The sequence below is a fragment of the Cibotium barometz genome, chromosome 11 (assembly GCF_041138505.1).
Source record: "Cibotium barometz isolate CiBa-2024 chromosome 11, ASM4113850v1, whole genome shotgun sequence".
NCBI classification, from domain to species: Eukaryota; Viridiplantae; Streptophyta; class Polypodiopsida; order Cyatheales; family Cibotiaceae; genus Cibotium; species Cibotium barometz.
The window spans coordinates 4229383-4246971 of NC_141056.1; the positions used below are offsets into that span (position 1 = coordinate 4229383).

Genomic DNA, 17589 nt, shown 5'->3' on the forward strand with positions numbered 1-17589 from the left:
AAATTGCTTTTCAGATGTACGGTCAGCCCTGGACTTGTATGGGCATATGCATGGACGATACGGACGCGTGTACGGAACTGTACGGACATGTATGGACAGAAAATTCAGAAACCCTGAAACTGCTCCAAAAACCCTAAAAACTTCTTTTTGGAGGTTTTTATCGCCCAAAAACCATTAAAGCAGGTTTTATATCAGTTTTCTTGCCGTAAAGCTTTTTCATGGTTTTCTTCATTGACAAGGTTATAGGAGTTTTGGAGATTACTCATGGGAACCTGGACTACTTGAACTTGGATATGTACTTGGACATAGAACTTGGATACGGAACATAGAGCTTGGACATGGATCATAGACATGGAGAACTTGGACATAGAGCTTGGACATGGAACTTGGACATGAACATGGAACTTAGACATATAGCTTGGACTTGGATCTAGACTTGGACTTGGATTTGGATTTGGATTTTAGATTTGGTACCAGGCCATTGAGAGATACTTGTGGGTCATCCTCGTGGTGTGCTCGGCATCAGAGATTTCGTGCCTCGACATTGACATCGACTTGGATATCCTACATCGGCATATCTGTTTGTTTTGTATTCATTGATTGTATTGATCCTAGCCGGTGTGCCCGTGGATTGTTCTTGAATAAATTTTGAAAGTGGGCGGGGCCTGTTCCCCTTTCAATGTGGTGTATTGTGCAAGATCCGTATTCCCTCCTCTCTGTTCCCTCTCTCTATATATCTCTATCTCTTGGACATGTGGTTGAGTCTATCACGGCACGCCCTGTTGGGCTTACAGTGTTATCAGATTCATCAATTTGAAGCACATTTTCCATTAGCTAAAATTAGAGAATCCAAATCCACAAGACAAAGTCAATGTGGTAGCACCCCAACTCACGGGGGAAGGTGTTACTTGGTGGTAGCATTGGCCACAACTTCACACAAATCCCCTCACAGACTAATTCCAATTTGATTGGGCTTCTTTTGTGGCTGACCTCAAGGCCGGTTTTCTTCCACCGCAGTATATGACCAATCTTGAGCACAAGTTGTACAAACTCACTCAGGGTGCTTCCCTTGTTTTTACCTATTCCAACAAGGTCATTACCATGGTCCAACAATTGGGCGTATCGGAAGAAGATAAGCTAAAGTAGTTCATTAGAGGTTTGGACACCAACATTAGGTATCCAGATAGGAATTTTGAGTCTCAGACTTATGCACGAACACTGACCCCACTCAGAATCAGGAATTGATGCTGAATGGAGGTAAGGCCAAGCAAGCACAGTCTAGTCCTAAGCCCTAACAACAATCATCTAGCTAGGGTATGGGGGCTCAGAACAACAAAGACCAAAAGGACCAAAAGAAAAATTCTCTGGGTCAATCAAGCAATAAGAAAGATTCTACGCCCAAGAAGACTCTTGAGAAAAAAACTAAGGAGGGCATCACTGGAGGTTACCTCCAACTGGATGAACATACACGGTACAGGACAGAGAACCGTTGTTTACCACACCGTGGGACATGAGAAGAAAGATTGCACTAAGCTTCAGGCTGAAAAGTCTGCCAAGGCATCCACTTTACACAGTCGTGACCGTAGGAGCCCCATCCACACCTCAACTATTGCCCGCTTTGAATTCAGTGCCACTAGTGGTATTTGATGATAAGCAGGAGGGTGAGGGTGAGGGACCGAAGAAGGCTATCATCCGTGCCTATGGCATTGCAAGGGGACAGTAGTTCATTGTCCTCTTCGACATGGGTAGTTCTGAGGGTGCCATCTCTTTGCAGTTGGCAAAACAAATGAGATGTACCTTGGTTTCTTATCATCTAGATGTGGACGGGTTTACACCTGGTCTACGTACACACGCACCTCAGAAAGCTCAGCAGTTTGAGTTTCAGGTTTAGAAGGCAACATTCCAGCGGGATTTCTCTGTCTCCCCCCTTTTATGGTGTGACATGATTCTCGAGATAAAGTGTTTTAGATAGTACACACCTATTCCTGATTGGAGGTAGTGTTGGGTAGGAGGGCAGCTAGCCTGCACACACACACACACACACACACACACACACACACACACACACACACACACACACACACAAGCTCAAGCACAGAGAAAACATGACAATGCTTGAAAAGAGGTACTCTATAATGATAATGAAAGTACAATACATGAGTACTAAAGTCTCTAGGGCAAAGTGCCCACACACAAAAGTGTGTTCCCACAGGAAAAAACCCATCCAGTCAGGGTAAAAATGTTAGCACATTCATCCCCAGTTTCTGCTCATATTTGGTGTCCCTTTTGGTCCCTTTTCATGGCCCTTGATTGTGGGCTGGCCACGCCATTTTTCTACAATTTTTTGGGATTTTTCCCATGTCAGGTGCATTTTTCCCAGTCGGCCAGCTTCACCATGTCCAGTTGGCCAGGTGATCTTGTCCAGTCGGCCAGCCCCTCTTACCTATAAATAGGTGGGCTGGCCTCTCACTTTTCTCATAGTCTAGTCTTTCCTTTTGCTCCCTCGCTTATGAGACTCTTCCTGTCTCTTGCTTGGGACTGTATCATTTCAGTATATTTAGCATAGTTGCTCCATATCTCTCTCTCTGTCTTGCACTCTCTGCTCAGCACACTCTAGTGCTTGTTTGCTTCAGCTCTGTGCAGTCATTCATGGTATCATCGCTCCCGGTTCAACGTTCTCTCTACTGCCCCAGATTTTGCCCTATCTACAGTCCCTTCACCTTTGCGTTTTTCTCAGATTTGCAGCCCTTTGGTTGCTGCGTTGCTAGTGAGTGTGTGTGAGTGAAGTGAGGTAACATGAGGGACAAGCACACGTAGTGCAACGCGGCGGGGTAACAACGCACGCGGGAGGCTACGCCAGAATTGCTACTCAAGGAGTGGTGGAGCTTGGAGACCTCAAGGATTACGAGCTGGGCTATTAGAAAGATTTCCACGACAGTTGCAGTTTGCCAGGTAATCTTGGCTATTAGAAAGATTTCCACGACAATTTTCTCTACTAGGAGTGTGGTACTTTTTCATCAACGTTTTTCTCTACTAGGAGTGTGGAACTAGTGGGCCTGTATTTTCAGGTCTGCAACCCCTTTTTTTGGCTGCGTTTTCCTCTCCAGTGGAAATTTCCTATTGCAGAGGGGGTCTTGTGGTGATTCTGGCTTTGGTGGCAACCTTGGTACCTGTGGTGGACACTCCTTCCGAGATTGAATCCAAGCTCTTGTGATGGCTGCCCTAACTACACTTCATATGTTCTTTGAGTCTGCAAAGTTGGATGGTTCCAACTACACTTTGTGGAAGGTGAAGGTGAAATCAGCCTTGCATGGTGTGGATCTCTGGGATTGGCTTGTTACACTTGCCAATGCCACTCCTCCCACTCTTGCTTCCGGTGGTGTGACTCAGGCACAGATTGATATTTGGCAGCAGGCAAATGATCGTCGTGTTTTCTCTTTTCTGATGTTGAATTGTCAAGATTTTGTTCTCTCTCATGTGCATACAGCAAACGCTGCACATGAAGTTTGGAAGGCATTTGCAGGTCTTTACGAGATTAAGTCTTCGGGACGGATTTTGGCTTTGGAAAAACAGCTTATGAACTTGTCAGTTTCTGCCTTTCCATCTTTATCTGCTTTCATCTCGAACATGAAAGATCACTGGGACGAGCTTGCTGTTTGTAGCAAGGATATCTCTACAGAGGATATGGCTATTTGGCTTCTCTCTAAGCTTCCAGAGAGGTTTGATGCTTATTTTTATTCTCTTGTTTCTTCTCCTCGTCCTTTTCCAGTTACTTGGGAGGAAGTTCTCCCCTCCATTATGCAGATTGAGTCTCGCTTTGAGGAGCGGACTGGCACCTTTGGTGGTTCTGATGGAGCTTTGGCTGCACGAGATAAAGGAAAGAATCAACAGAAGAAAGGGAAAGGGGGTTCTGACAAGAACTCCAAGGATAATGACAAGGATAAAGACAAAGACAAAAGCAGATCTTCTAAAAACAAGGACATTGAGTGTCATTATTGTGGCAAGAAGGGTCATAAATCGCCCCAATGTCACAAGAAGAAGCGGGATGAAGAAGCAAAGAACTCTTTCTCTATAGCGGTGTCTCAGACCAAGAAGGATGATGGTAATTCTTCTATTAGCAGGTACTCGTCGTGTACTTGCTCTTGTGACTTCTCAGTCGTGGTCGTGGATTGTGGATAGCGGTGCTACTGCTCACATGACACCCCATCGAGATTGGTTCGAGGACTTCACTACCAGGTCAGGCGAGATCACTTTGGATGATTCTTCTTCCGTGCCGGTGCATGGACATGGCACCATCCCCATCTTCTGCTCCTTTGAGGACAAGAGGTACTTCTTTGACGTTCTGTACATTCCAGATTTGGCATTTAACCTTTTGTCAGTGAGTGCTCTTACAGCTTAGGGGGTGCGGAGGTGATCTTCTCTCGTTATGAGATTACCATTCGTGATAAGGAGGTTGGTAGCATCTTGGCTGGGAGTCCAAGATAGTGGTCTGTACAAGTTGACCGCTTTGCTTTCTTCTGGTTCTTCTTCTGCTCTTTGGCATGCTCGGTTTGGCCATTTGAGCTATCAGCTTCTACATCGAGCTTCGAAGGATGGCTTGCTTGAGGGCTTACCGACCATCAAGGCTCCATCTTCTGTTTGTTCCTCTTGTTTACAAGGGAAGCAACACCGAGCCGCCTTTCCGAAGGAGGCGCGACACACAGATCTTCGACATCACTTGCTCTTGTTCATGTAGACTTATGTGGTCCTATGAGTACCACATCTTTGAGTAAGGTGTTGTACATGCTCGTGATGGTGGATGACTTCTCCATATTTGGGTCTTCTTTTTGAAGTCCAAGGATGAGGCTTTTCAGTACTTTTGTGATTGGAGAGTTGAGGTGGAAAAAGTGATTGGTTCCTCGGTCAAGGCTCTCAGGACCGACAGAGGGGGTGAGTTTACATCCCAGAAGTTTCAGCAATATTACAAGGCTCATGGCATTCGGAGACAGCTTACTACAACATATACTCCATCAAAGAATGGAGTTGCAAAGAGGAAGAATAGGACCATTATGGAGATGGCCCGTGCTATGCTTGAGCATTCTTCATTACCTCGACGTTTCTGGGATGAGGCGGCTTCTACTGTTGTCTACATTCAGAACAAGTCTCCTACTGCTACTCTTCCAGATAAAACTCCATATGAGGCTTTCCATGATGAGAAGCCCTCTGTTGTTCATTTCCGGGTATTTGGTTGTTCGGCGTATGTACATGTGCCTAAGGAGCATCACTCCAAGTTGGACTCGAAGTCTCAGCGCATGACTTTTCTCTGATACAACACTATGTCCAAGGCATATCGTCTATATGATCAACAGGCCGGCAAAGTTATTGTGAGCTGTGATGTGGTGTTCGACGAGATTCCTACAACTTCAGAGGGGGGTGGTGAGCTTCTTCCTCCTCCTCCTCCTCCTCCTCCTCCTCCTTTTGTTACTCCTCCAGCTGTGGATTCTTAGTTAGATGATATGATGACTCTACTCCTCCTCCATCGAGTTCGAGCAGATCTATGCTTGGATGGTATATTCAGACAGTTAGCGATTCTGGGTTACGTGAGCTTCCTTCTGCTCCTCCGCCTGGTTCTCACAGGCGATCTTCCAGAGTTTGAGGGAAACAAATTCATGAGGGCAAAATGTTTGTTAACTATGCTCTTATGTCCTCATTCATGGTCCTTCTGATCCCACTTCTGTGGACGAGGCTCTTTCACATGAGCCTTGGCGTCGTGCTATGCAGGCAGAGCTGCTATTGAACGGAATGGCACTTGGATTTTGGTGCCTACGCCACTGCAGCGTAAGGTGATTAGTGTGCGCTGGATCTTCAAATCGAAGTTCCAAGCTGATGGCAGCTTGGACAAGCACAAGGCAAGGTTGGTTGCCAAGGGTTATGCTCAGCGCCCTGAAGTCGACTTTGATGAGACCTTCACTCCGACGGCCCAGATGACTACCATGCGCACTGTTCTTGCTCTTGTAGGACATCATAGATGGCCCGTATTCCAGATGGACGTCAAGTCGGCTTTCTTGAATGGAGAGCTTACATAGGAGGTTTATGTTGATCAGCCACCGGGATTTGTTGTTCCGGGCAAATAGGATCAGGTGTACTGGCTGAAGAAAGCTTTATATGGTCTGAAGCAGGTTCCGCATGCTTGGTACCAGTGGATGGATAAGCTCTTTCAGAAGCTCGGCTTGCGTTGTTCTCATGCAGATTCGAACCTTTATATCTTCCTTGAGAGGGGGTTGATTGTTATCATTGTGGTCTATGTTGATGACGTCATCTTTATAGGTTCTTATTGTGTGAGGATCCGTTCAGTCATGGATGCTTTGGAGATAGAGTTTGAGATGACGGATCTTTGCCTTCTGCATTATTTTCTTGGCTTTGAGATTTGTTAGACCCTGAAGGGTATTTTCTTCTCTCAGCAAAAAGTACACACGGGAGATTCTTGACAAATTTCAGATGACTGGATGCAAACCAGTATCTTCTCCTATGGATACTAGTGAGAAGCTTTCTCTTCTTGATGCTTCTCCAGGGATTAATCAGGGATAGTATCGGGTTCTTGTCGGTTGTTTGGTTTCGTTGACCTACTCCCGATTGGATGTGTGTTTTGCAGTCAGCTTATTGAGTTCTTTCTCATCCAAACCCTGTCAATAGCATTGGCGGTGTGCTCTGAGAGTTCTTCGATACTTGTGTGGCACTCTGGACTTTGGCATCTTCTATGGCAAAGGATGCACTCTTCTTGGATGGTTTGATTCAGATTGGGCTGGAGATCCAAATTCTCGGCGTGCGTTCGACCACCGGTTGTGTTTTTTCACTTGGGTCTGGAGCAGTAAAAAGCAACCTACTGTGACGCTTTCCTCTACAGAGGCGGAGTATCGTGCGGTTTGTTATGCTTCATGTGAGGTGATTTGGTTGCGGAGATTATTGGAGGAGCTTGGCTTTCCTCCTACCGGATCTACTCTTCTTTGGTGTGACAATCGCCATCGCCAAGAACCCTGTGTTTCATGCTCGTACGAAACACATTGAGATACAGTATCACTATGTTCGTGAACGGGTTCTTGCTGGAGATTTGCGTTTGGAGTATTGTCCTTCAGTGGAGAATGCAACAGATTTGCTCACCAAGCCAGTTTCTCAGGCTTCCTTGGCTCTTCATCTTCGGCTTCTCGGAGTATGTTCAGCATCTGGTGCTAAGAGGGGTGTTAGCACATTCATCCCCAGTTTCTGTTCATATTTGCTGTCCCTTTTGGTTCCTTTTCATGGCCCTTGATTGTGGCCTGGCCACCCCATTTTTCTACTTTTTTTTTTGGGATTTTCCCCATGTCGGGTGCATTTTCCCCATTCGGCCAGCTTCACCATGTCCAGTCGGCCAGGTGATCTTGTCCAGTCGGCCAGCCCCTCTTACCTATAAATAGGTGGGCCGGCCTCTCACTTTTCTCATAGTCTAGTCGTTCCTTTTACTCCCTCACTTATGAGACTCTTCCTGTCTCTTGCTTGGGACTGTATCATTTCAAAAAGGACTTGTGAACTTCATATCATGATTACTAACAATGCTCTTTCGCATTTCATTTAGGCGATCCACTATCACTTAATTGATATCATACACTCTCTTGGTCCTAGGCAATCCCACAATGAAATCCATGGAGATACTTTCTCATTTTTACCAGCGTTCCAGCCTTTTTGACTTGGTATTGTTGACAACCACACACTTATTGCTCTACAAGCGTTCACATCTTTGGGCAATAGAAATCTCTCATGAGTAAGTCCAATATCCTTAGGATATGTGGATGTCCGGCACAAGGGCTGTCAACACATTCAAAAAGTACTTTCTTCCTTGTGTTCTTCTAAACATCTGGGATGTAAACCTTCCTCGTGGGAAGAGCAATCCATTTTGAAAGGAATACCGGTCTCTCTCCTCCCCATCCAAAAGTGAGGTATCTACTTATTTGAGGCTGCCCTTGGATCCAACTCCAACTATGAAACACATCATGTTTACAAAGCCTAGCCGGCTTAAGGCGTCTTCCACTATATCAGTGGATCCCTTTCTATATCGTATTTCAAAGTCAAAACTCTTGTATCAACTCCAACCAACGCACCTTGTAGCCTCTCACGTCAGACTTGTTATAGAAATACTTGAGAGTAGATGTGCTTCATCAAGATGGTGTTGTCACTTCTTTAACTTACAAACTACAACATAAAGCTCTTTCTCATGGGTTGGATAACAAACCTACCTTGAGCAATTCATTACGGTTTGTGGAATCTGTATTGACCTGGAAAGACTCGGGTGGTGGTAAGTGTGGCCGATTTTGAAACTATCACTAAAGTGAAGTCATTCTTGGCTTCGTGCAGTTTTTTCAGACTTTTGTCCGAACTATGCCTTGTTGGCATTGCTCTATCCAACCTTACGAAGGGGATAGGGAAGGGGCCCTTGTATAAGTCAATCAAATACAAACCTGTGATTTGGACAAAGGAGCAAGATGAGTGCTTAAAGAACTTGAGCACCATGTCACCACACCTCTATATTGCACATGGTTGAAACAAGTAAACCATTTGTGGTTGAAATGGATACTAGAAACCATGCCATAGGAGCGGTCTTGTTCCAATGACCAGTAGCTGTTGTGAGTCAAAAGCTTACCAATGCACACAGAAGCTCGTGTTTGAAAACTCTTTCACATTCAGGGAGCCGAGTAGCAGAAGCCGATTGAAAGAAAAGGGTCTGAAGAAGTCTAATTAGGAAGGAGCGTAGGGACCAGTAATTTATTACTAACAACTAAGTCAAAGTAGGTATGTGCATCATGATGCTCCTCAGTGGTTCTCTTCTGGCTTATAGCTGTGATTGTTGTATGTTTTTCTCATACTTAATAGAAGTCTCTAGAAAAAAAAAGAAAAAAGAAGTAGGTATGTGGTAGTGACCGTGGACAACTATGAGGTGTCAGAAAGATCTCTCTTTTAGGGTGTATGTGAAGTGGACATAACGCTATTTTTTTTTTTCGAGAAAAGATCCTTTCATTAGTTATATAAAAACGCCCGTAGGGCTACAAAAGATCCTCTCCTGCTCATAAGAAAACAGAGTAGAGAACAAAACAAGGCAGCCAGGGAGACTCTCCCTAGGTGCTGAAAAGTAGAAGTATCAGTACAAAGAACTGAGGGGCTATATCAACAATAGGAGGCGGGAAAAGCCAAACAAGTGGCCTGTAGTGCCAACGGGGGGACCCCGCGTGTAGGGTATAGAAGGGGCCGTTGCGCCAAGTGGTGTGAAAAGCCTGGCGCCGCAAGATCGCCTCATCCGAGTCGCCCCGGATGCAGTCATACTGTCCTCGCAGGGTGTGGATCAACTCCTGCCAAATCCCCCGAACAGTCTCTGCTGGTGGATCCAGTCTCCCCTCAAAGGCCCTGAAACACCAGGCCCTCCAGGTGAACCAGATGGTGAGGTTGCTGAGAAGCTCCCATCGTAGATCCCTCTCCTGTGTCCAGCTGGCGGACGAGAAATCCGGTGAAGGAACAAGGCGAGGCTGGCCCCTAATGAATCTGATGGCCTGGCTGTCCTGCTCCGTCTCATAGCCCATAGCAGGCCCTGACGAAGTCGACCAAGCAGCGGCACCCCACGTATACATACCCTCTGGAGAGAGGGGGGCCAGAATGCGCAGCATCCGCAGCCAAATCTGCTGCGCCTGAGGGCAGTCCGATAGGCAATGTCTCTGTGTCTCCAGAGGGTGGCCGCATCGGACGCAGGCCGCCGGAAGACCGCTGTAGACAAGCCAGGTGCCAACTGCTGAGCCCCTGTGGGCGACCGGCCATTGGAAAGTCGAGATCGTGCGTGCCTGTCGACTAGCCCAGAGCCGGGTCCAAAAATCCTCCAGGAACTCCTGTGAGAGTCCCTGTAGCTGCCAGTGCCCCAATGCAGCTGGAGAGACCATCCACCTCGCCGTCAAAATATGTCGCCCCAACCGAACAGTATCCTGGAAAAAGGTGATCTTGATCTCTGTGGCCTCAAGGGATGCATGAGAATCATGCCACTCGTACTCACCAAGGTCCCACTGGATCCGGGCCAAGGGGCGCGCTGCATATGCCCATATGCGCCAATCAGGGAGCACATCTGTAGGGTCTGGGTCAATATGCCACTTCCGAGAAGCGGCGGCCACTACCCGTATCCTCTGAAAGATGCACTCTGCAACCAAAGGCGACTCCACCTCCACTCTCTGAAGTCTGCCCTCATCCTGGATCTCATAGTAGAGGCATCTGCCATCCTCAGTGCAAGCTCTGACAGCAATCAGGATCTCCAACTGTGTAAAGGCTCCCATCCACCATGGGGCCACTAGCTCAAGAGGCGTGAACCACTCCTCTGTGAGTGCCTCCTGAATGTCATCCCTCATAATCAACCCCCCTCTGAAGTGACTCAGCCTCTCCACCTGGATATCCTCTGGGCGACTGCAGAAGGCTTGCCAATCTCCAAAACTACGTGCTGGGCGTGCCGCCAATGGTCCCTAGGCTAGACGAGGCCGAGAAACATATGACCCTGCTCTGTGCGAACCGCTGGGCTCCAGATGAGCGGCTGTCTGGCCCGCTCCTCAACACAAGAAGGAGGTCTCTGAGAGAGCCCCGGTCTCAGCAACTCCCAAGCTCTCAGGATGCTCAAGGCAAATCTGTCCTTCCATCCTCTACTGAGGCCTGTCCTCCTCATCTCTATGAAGATCCATCGTATCTCTGGTGCCCAAGTGCCCCCTGCTTGGGGAGCCCGAGCCTGCAGCCGTTGCAAAAGAAGCTCTTTCCAAGGCTCAGCGCCTGGAAGCAGCCCCCGAACAATAAGCTTCCCCAATAAGGCTCTACTCTGATCAACTGGATCTATAATGCCCAAGCCTCCCTGGGCCAGCGGAAGTGTAATAACTGCCCAAGCAACCTTTGCCCGGGCTGGCTGACCACCCGCCCAGACCAAAGAATGTTCCTGATCAGCCTCTGTACCTAGCTGATACAAGAGCTCGAGAAGATCCAGCAAGACGTAATGTACCACATGGTCGCTAAAAGCACCTGAAGTAAAACTCATGTCTCTGCTCCTCTGCCTCTCTAACCTCATGGTGTGCCTGGCTCAGCTGGGACGCCACCCAATCACATGTAGGCTGCTGCTCCTGAAGGCGTTGAAGCGAAGCAAGGCTGCGTCTCAGCCGATGCTCCCGCTCGCGAGTCTCTTCCAGCCGTGTCAAGGCTGCAGCGTGCAGAAAAGAGCTAAGCTCGATGAGTCCCTGGGCACACTGGCCTGCTGCATCCTGGTCAGAGCTCTGACTATCATGCCATATCCTCTCAACGTCCTCAACGAGACTAGGATCTGTAAGTACCCTCTCTGGGATCCTCAACTGCAAGCTGGTCTCCCGTGTCCTCTCCTCAAGTGTCAAAATAACTGGCGCATGGTCTGAAAAAGAGGTGCCAGCGAGAATGCCAACGGAGCCCCCTGGCTCCACTAACCTGTCGCCCACATATAAGCGATCAATACGTGATAGATTAGTCCCTCCCTGCCGGCGATCCAACCGAGAGAAACTAAGACTCTCCTGAGAGCGGGAGAAGGCCCCATGCTGCCATGCATCAGTGATCCTCAGTGACATGCAAAATCGCTCCCAAGCTGCAAGCTTCGTGCCGTGCACTGTAACATGACTGCCTCCCACCCTATCGGTTGGGTCCTCAAGCATGTTGAAGTCTCCCCCGACACACCAATGTGCGGCCTCTGGCAATGCATCCGTAACCTGGGTCCAGAACTCCGCTCTGGCACTAGCATGGTTGGGCGCATAGACATTGAGCACGCCAAAGAGCTCATCATGCGTCCTCAGAATGACATACTGTGCTCTACCAGGCACAATGATCCCGCGATCCACAATGGCCTGCCGCCATACATCCGCAATGACCATACATACTCCTCCCTGCCCACCCAAAGGGCCAAACCCTGCAGACCAAAAGGTGTCCCATCTACCAGGCATCACCGACCATATCTCCGGATCTTGCTCTCACCCAAGTGGTGCTCCTGCATCATCAAAATATCAATATTGCCCCCAACCAGGCATCTCTGAAGCTCCTGCCTCAAGCAACCACGATAACGTATATAATGTGCTCCGCCAAGGCCCTGTACATTCCATGAGATGATCCTCATGGATGACCTGCTGAGGTGGATGCTTTCTCAACCGTACGGCGGGCCTTCGCAAGCGGCTTGGATGGAGAATAGTCCCCATCCGAGCGGCTACGAATCTGCCCACCCGGTGTGCTGCAAGAATCACGGATCAGGCGCCAGTGGCTATCCCCCATGGCGACTGCCTCCCGCTCAGACAGAGCAACCTCGTGTATGCATACATATCCAGGGTCGCGTGCTAAGTCTGCCACTATGCGAACGACCAAATGACGAATCCCTGAGGCATCCACACTCCCGGGATCCAAGAAAAAATGAGCCAACTCCCATAGTCGGCCTATCACATCTGTCACCTCCAGATCGCTCACATGGTGAGAAAACTCAACTGCCTGAGTCTTCAAAGTGCTAAGAGCGAGCTCCAGAGTCCACTCCCAGTCGCATGGGCCAAAGAGAGGGAATGAGAAGGCCACTGCTGAATCAAGTGCCTCCTCCCCGCGGGCCGGAGGTATCACTATATGAACTCTGATGGGTGCTGGCTCATGGGGGCCCTCTGCTCCAAAAAGCTGTGTGAAGGAGTAATCAAAGCCTCCGAGCGCTGTCTAGTGCCGAGACGACTCAGCCGACTGCGGATAGATGATATCTGTGAAGCCCGAATCGGCATGGTAAGTCTCCTCTGCGGTGCTCGAGCAAGGTCGGTGCTCAGAGCCCTCCGGACTGCAGGTGAACGCCAGGGGACTGCCAGGGCCTCCCGGGGAGCTGAGGCGGGCGGGGGGGGGGGAGGAGGGGGGGGAGAAGGGGGTGGAGAAGGAGCCGTTGCCGAAACCGGAGCGGGGACGGGAGGAGGCGAAGGTGGAAGCGAGGCGGGAGGGGCGGCGGGGGAGGGGGGGGTGTGGGCGAAGGAGGGGGTGCTGGCATCTCCTGGTCCTCAGTCGGCGCTGGGGTCTCCTCCTGGAGGGGAGCAAAGCTGTTCCTCACGGGAACCCAGTGGTGCTGAGACTGTGGCTGCTGCTGCATCGGTCTCTGGGCGTGCTGGTGTGGTTGTTTCCCTCGACAGCGCCCCTGTCCAGGCTGCCACTCCGAAGTCTTTGTGGGCTGAGCAGGTGTCCCGGAGGCTGCCTGCCGAGCCGCATCTGTGGGCGGGCCATTGGGGGCCTGTTGTGCTGCGGTGAAGGTCGGGGTCTCCTGCAAGGGCAGGCCTTGGCAAGGTGGCCGACCTGCCTGCAAATAAAGCACTGGTTCGGGAGCCCCGAGAACTCCACTCTCTGATCAATCCATCCCCCCCCCATCCTAGGTAGCTGAATGACCTTCGGAAGGGAGGAGATGTCAGAAACCAAAACTCTGACCGAAGGTAGCCCAGCTGCTCTAGCCACCACTGAAGCTGCTGTGGGGCCAGTCTCAAGCACCGAGCCCACCAGTGCTCCTAGCCTCGAAAGGAGCGGAAGGTACTCGCGGCGGAGTCCAGGGAAGCAAACTGTAACATGGAAAAGGCGCTCTCCCTGCTCGGCTGCTGCTGGGTCAAAGCCATGCTGCCAAGGTCTGAAGAATGCCCGAGCGCCCCTGATGTCAAGGGGACTCATGGCAAGGACCTGGGCCACGCTCTGGGCTGTCTCGAACTCGATCTGGTAGTGTCCACGGCCCAGTAGCTGAACGTCCAGGATCTTGCCCACATCTGCAAGCAGGCGGGCCTGGAGAAGATCCCGGATCTCCCCTCTGCTGGGGCGAGTGCCGACTATACGGCAGATGGTGGAGTGTGCCTGGAGGCGTTCCACCTCTGCGGCGAGGATCGCTTCCTCTTTTGGCGAAAGAGAAAGCCTGATGGGGGTATCCTCGGGGGCGGGCGAGGGGGCTGCGGAAGAGTCCCTCTGAGGTGGGGCGGGAGGAGCCTCCATCAGAGTCTGAAGCTATGGCGAAGGCGGAGCGAATGAGGAGAGACCTGCAAGAGCCGAGCTGCACACGAAGGGCGGAGGGGGAAGGCGGAAGGTAAAAAAAGGAAAAAACCCCAGGGGGCGCAGAAAGACGGGGAGGGAGGGGTAAGGCGGCGAAGAAAAAAAAAACCGGGGGGGGGGGGGGGGGGGGTGGCGGAAGCAGCACGAAAGGAGGGGCGGGGGGAATGAGAGGTCTGGCGAAGGGGGGGACGGGGCGCTGAAGAGGGGGGGGGGGGCGCGAAGGCGAGGAGATGGGGGCGGGCGCTTCAGCACAAGAGAGCGAGGCGGAGGGGGGGGGGCGCATAAGCGAGGGCAGGTGGGAGGGAGAGGGCGCGTGGGTGGGAAGGGGGGAAGGGCGTGCAGGCAGCGCGAGCAGGGGGGGAGAGCGGGAGCTTCAGCGAGCAGATGAAGAGTTGACTAAGTACTCGACATAACGCTATTTTGTTCTTGTGCATAAAGCTTTATGAGTAATAAGCTCACACTTACTCAACTTTGCATTAAGGTGATTGAGAGTAACATGAAAGGATAAGCTTGTAGCATGAATTGTTTGGAAGAGTCAAAGCAGGCCTGTGAAAGTGAATGTGGACAATTATGAGGTGTCAGAAGGATATCTCTTGTAGGGTGTATGTGAAGTAGACATAACACAATTTTGTTGTACAACCGATCTATCCTTAGTTATGTTGTATTGTAGTGTAGCCATGGGCTGGTTCCATGTCTCTCTTTCTCTCTGTTAGTGATTGGTGGTATTTCAACGTATTGACTCCTGCACTTTGCTGACCAGCCTTTATGAACTGATTTAGTTTGAAAAACCTTTGTTGTCAGATTTTATAAGCCAAGTTCCTCAGTAGTGTGGCTGTGTAATACAGGTGTTTGACGTGCCAAGCTTATCCGTGATAGTAGGCGCACGACAACGAAGACGGCATGATGCTCGTTCAATCGTGGACTTGATAAACAAATTGAATGCCCCTCCTGGTATGCAGTATTCCAGATCTTTTACATGACTTCCTAGCAGAATGTGAATTTCGATTGATTTCCACAGCAAAGCATGGTATCTTTTTTGGGCATGTGGACAGGTTGTACTTACAGTTCCGTGTATATATATATTTATTGTTTCTCAAAGTGAACTGCTGCTGGATGGCTGGCCTTTGTTGTGGTCATTTCGTCCTTGTGATGGCATAAATCCAACAGTCATGCATTTTAGTCCCTACAATCTCTCTTTTTCAAATGGTTTACATAAGGGTACTTACCTTGCTAACACATTAGAGGCTTGTCTTGGCTCTTTAGTTCTAGACTTCATCATGGCCTGGACTGCCCTATTTTGCTGGTGAAACAATAGGAACCCAGGATGGTAGTTTGCAAACAAAACACTGAACAAGAAGGTGGACATCTTCATGCCAATGAGGTGATAGCTCTCGTCGTAGAGATGTTTGACTAGGACCATGATGTCCTGGGTTCAAAACCCCATGTGGTGTTTCCTCCATCGCATCGCCTATGGGCAGATAAAAAAGCGCCTATGAGGACAGGCGCCTACAAGGGGTGAAGATTAGTAACTATGGGAGGATCTTGGGCCTAAGGCCAGATGGGAAAAAGAAAAAAGGGAAAAAAAAGTTGGACATCTTCACCCATAAGCATGCAATTACTGTGCAGGGCGAACAGTTTGGCCTGGTGTTGGTCTAGTTTCAGGCTTGGGGGTGCTTGGAGGCCTCAGAAACTATAGCTGTGTGATAGACCTTTCCCGCTCTCATTTAGGGCATGGGATTAATTCATAGTTTGCAAGAAAGCTTCATTAAGAGTTTTATCAACAGACTCATAGGTTGGGGCTTTTTAAACCCTGGCTGCACTTTCAAACATTTAGATTGGGTTGCACTCTTTAGGTACTAAAGAGAGCTGCTCTTTTGTTCTGCTGCCAAACTCATGCTCCTAGTTACTCTTTTGCAGGTAGTGTTGCATATGTGGAGCAAAGTATGCCATTGCCAAAAGATGGTAAACAAGTAAGTAAAATAACCTCCATTGGATTTTAAAAGTTGGTTGCCATGTTGGTCTGTAGGAACATGCTATGTCCTGTTTCTGAATTCCGTTTTTACAGGGGTGGTGGGGATCGGGTTTTGGGTTTGGAATCTGGATCGGTACACTTGTTGCTTCTGGCTTTTCGGTGGTGCCTGTACCACCATCAGTTTGGAAGCGTGCCATCAAACTTTCAGGGAAGACTGTAACCAAGGTTAGCTCATTCGAATGATAAGCGAAGAATGTAGATATTTTGTGCATGATGGATGTTTGGTTCAGAGATCTTTTGAAGCTGCTTTCTGTGGTGTGCCGTAGGTTCCTAGCACGTGCATTTTTTGATTACAGATGTTATTTAAATTAACAATGCAATAGTGTATGCATTAGGCTGTCTTGATATATGCAGACTCTAAAGGAAACATTCCAAATCAGGATGACTGTAGGGCATGTGCTTCATTGATATTCCCGTCTCTGGCATCACAGTTGAAGCGCAAAAAAGATCATGGTAAGCACACCTGCATGATCTTCCCTACCCTCTTTTGGCAGGCATGCATCCACTATTACCCAATGTATGCTACTGAAGGAAGGGTCTGTGAGGTCACTGACTTGCTTATGCTGAACTAGACCATGCATTTTATACTGCTGTTTTGCTAGGAAAGGCATGTTGTCAAAATTTTAACTTGCCCATGCGTCCAAGTTTGGCCGTCACAGGGCTCTTTTAACTTGCAGGTCGTGCTGAAGCGCTTCTAATAGCAGCATATGGTAAAGGGATTCCTGCTTTATTGAAGAAGGTTTCTGTCAACTTGAGCTCAGATAATGAAAGCTGTCAAGAAAGCTGAAGCTGAAGGGTGCAGTCTCAACTTATGCGGAACTCTTGGCACGGTATTAATGCTTTGGAATTCTGAAGTTGCCCGGTGCACTGGTCTTACTGCCCTTGTATTTTTAGGAATTTGAACGTTTGACTGAAAAAAGACGGGAGCAGCTTGGTGGAATTGGCTGGACTCTATCGATGGTTTATTTTGCAACATGGTCAAGATTGCAAAGTTACCCTCAGCTCCCCAATCCCCAGCAGAGGAACTGGTGGATTGGCACCAGGTGAGGGTGGCGCGGAACCCATGGCTAACCTCCATTGACTGCCGGAGCTGTTTTGGTAGCAAGCCTGCAATGTTTGGTATTAGTTATAGAATCCAAAATTGCAATTATCAATATATTTTGCATCAATATCAATATATATATATATATATATAGGTTGGTGTATCCATGTAAAACCTAAGAGATCTTTAATTGGGGCAAAATTACGAGTCACCATCTGATTGTCACCGTACAATCCCTTAGTAGTCATCTTCCTCAAATTCTTAGCATCTCACCCTCTCTTCTTCCTAAAATCCTTCAATTTCATCTCTCTCAAAGAAAATTTAACATCAGGCTTGCTTGGATTCATATTGCAACATCATCTATTCAACCTAAAACTTTTGCTATTTTCACTTTAGTTGAATGAAGTATGATTGAAACTCTTCTTATTCTCATCCACTTCTAGGTTTC

The 17589-nt window shown here is 48.8% G+C and overlaps 1 protein-coding gene across 7 annotated transcripts in view; it reads left to right on the plus strand.

Moving 5' to 3' along the window:
* LOC147633669 (Holliday junction resolvase MOC1, chloroplastic-like) overlaps positions 1-17353 on the plus strand; it is a 34417-nt gene extending 17064 nt beyond the window's left edge. The window contains exons 3-8 of one of the 7 annotated variants that reach the window (XM_086804643.1): positions 14913-15018; positions 15985-16037; positions 16133-16264; positions 16435-16552; positions 16777-16929; positions 16994-17353. In XM_086804643.1, coding sequence (XP_086660769.1) covers positions 14913-15018; positions 15985-16037; positions 16133-16264; positions 16435-16552; positions 16777-16886 — 519 coding nt within the window. In that variant the 3' untranslated portion in view covers positions 16887-16929; positions 16994-17353. Of the gene's footprint in view, positions 1-14912; positions 15019-15984; positions 16038-16132; positions 16265-16434; positions 16553-16776 lie in introns of all 7 variants that reach the window. The other 6 variants (XM_086804642.1, XR_015266894.1, XM_086804641.1 and 3 more) reach the window with 6 other exon arrangements.
* Positions 17354-17589: the final 236 nt, after the last annotated feature.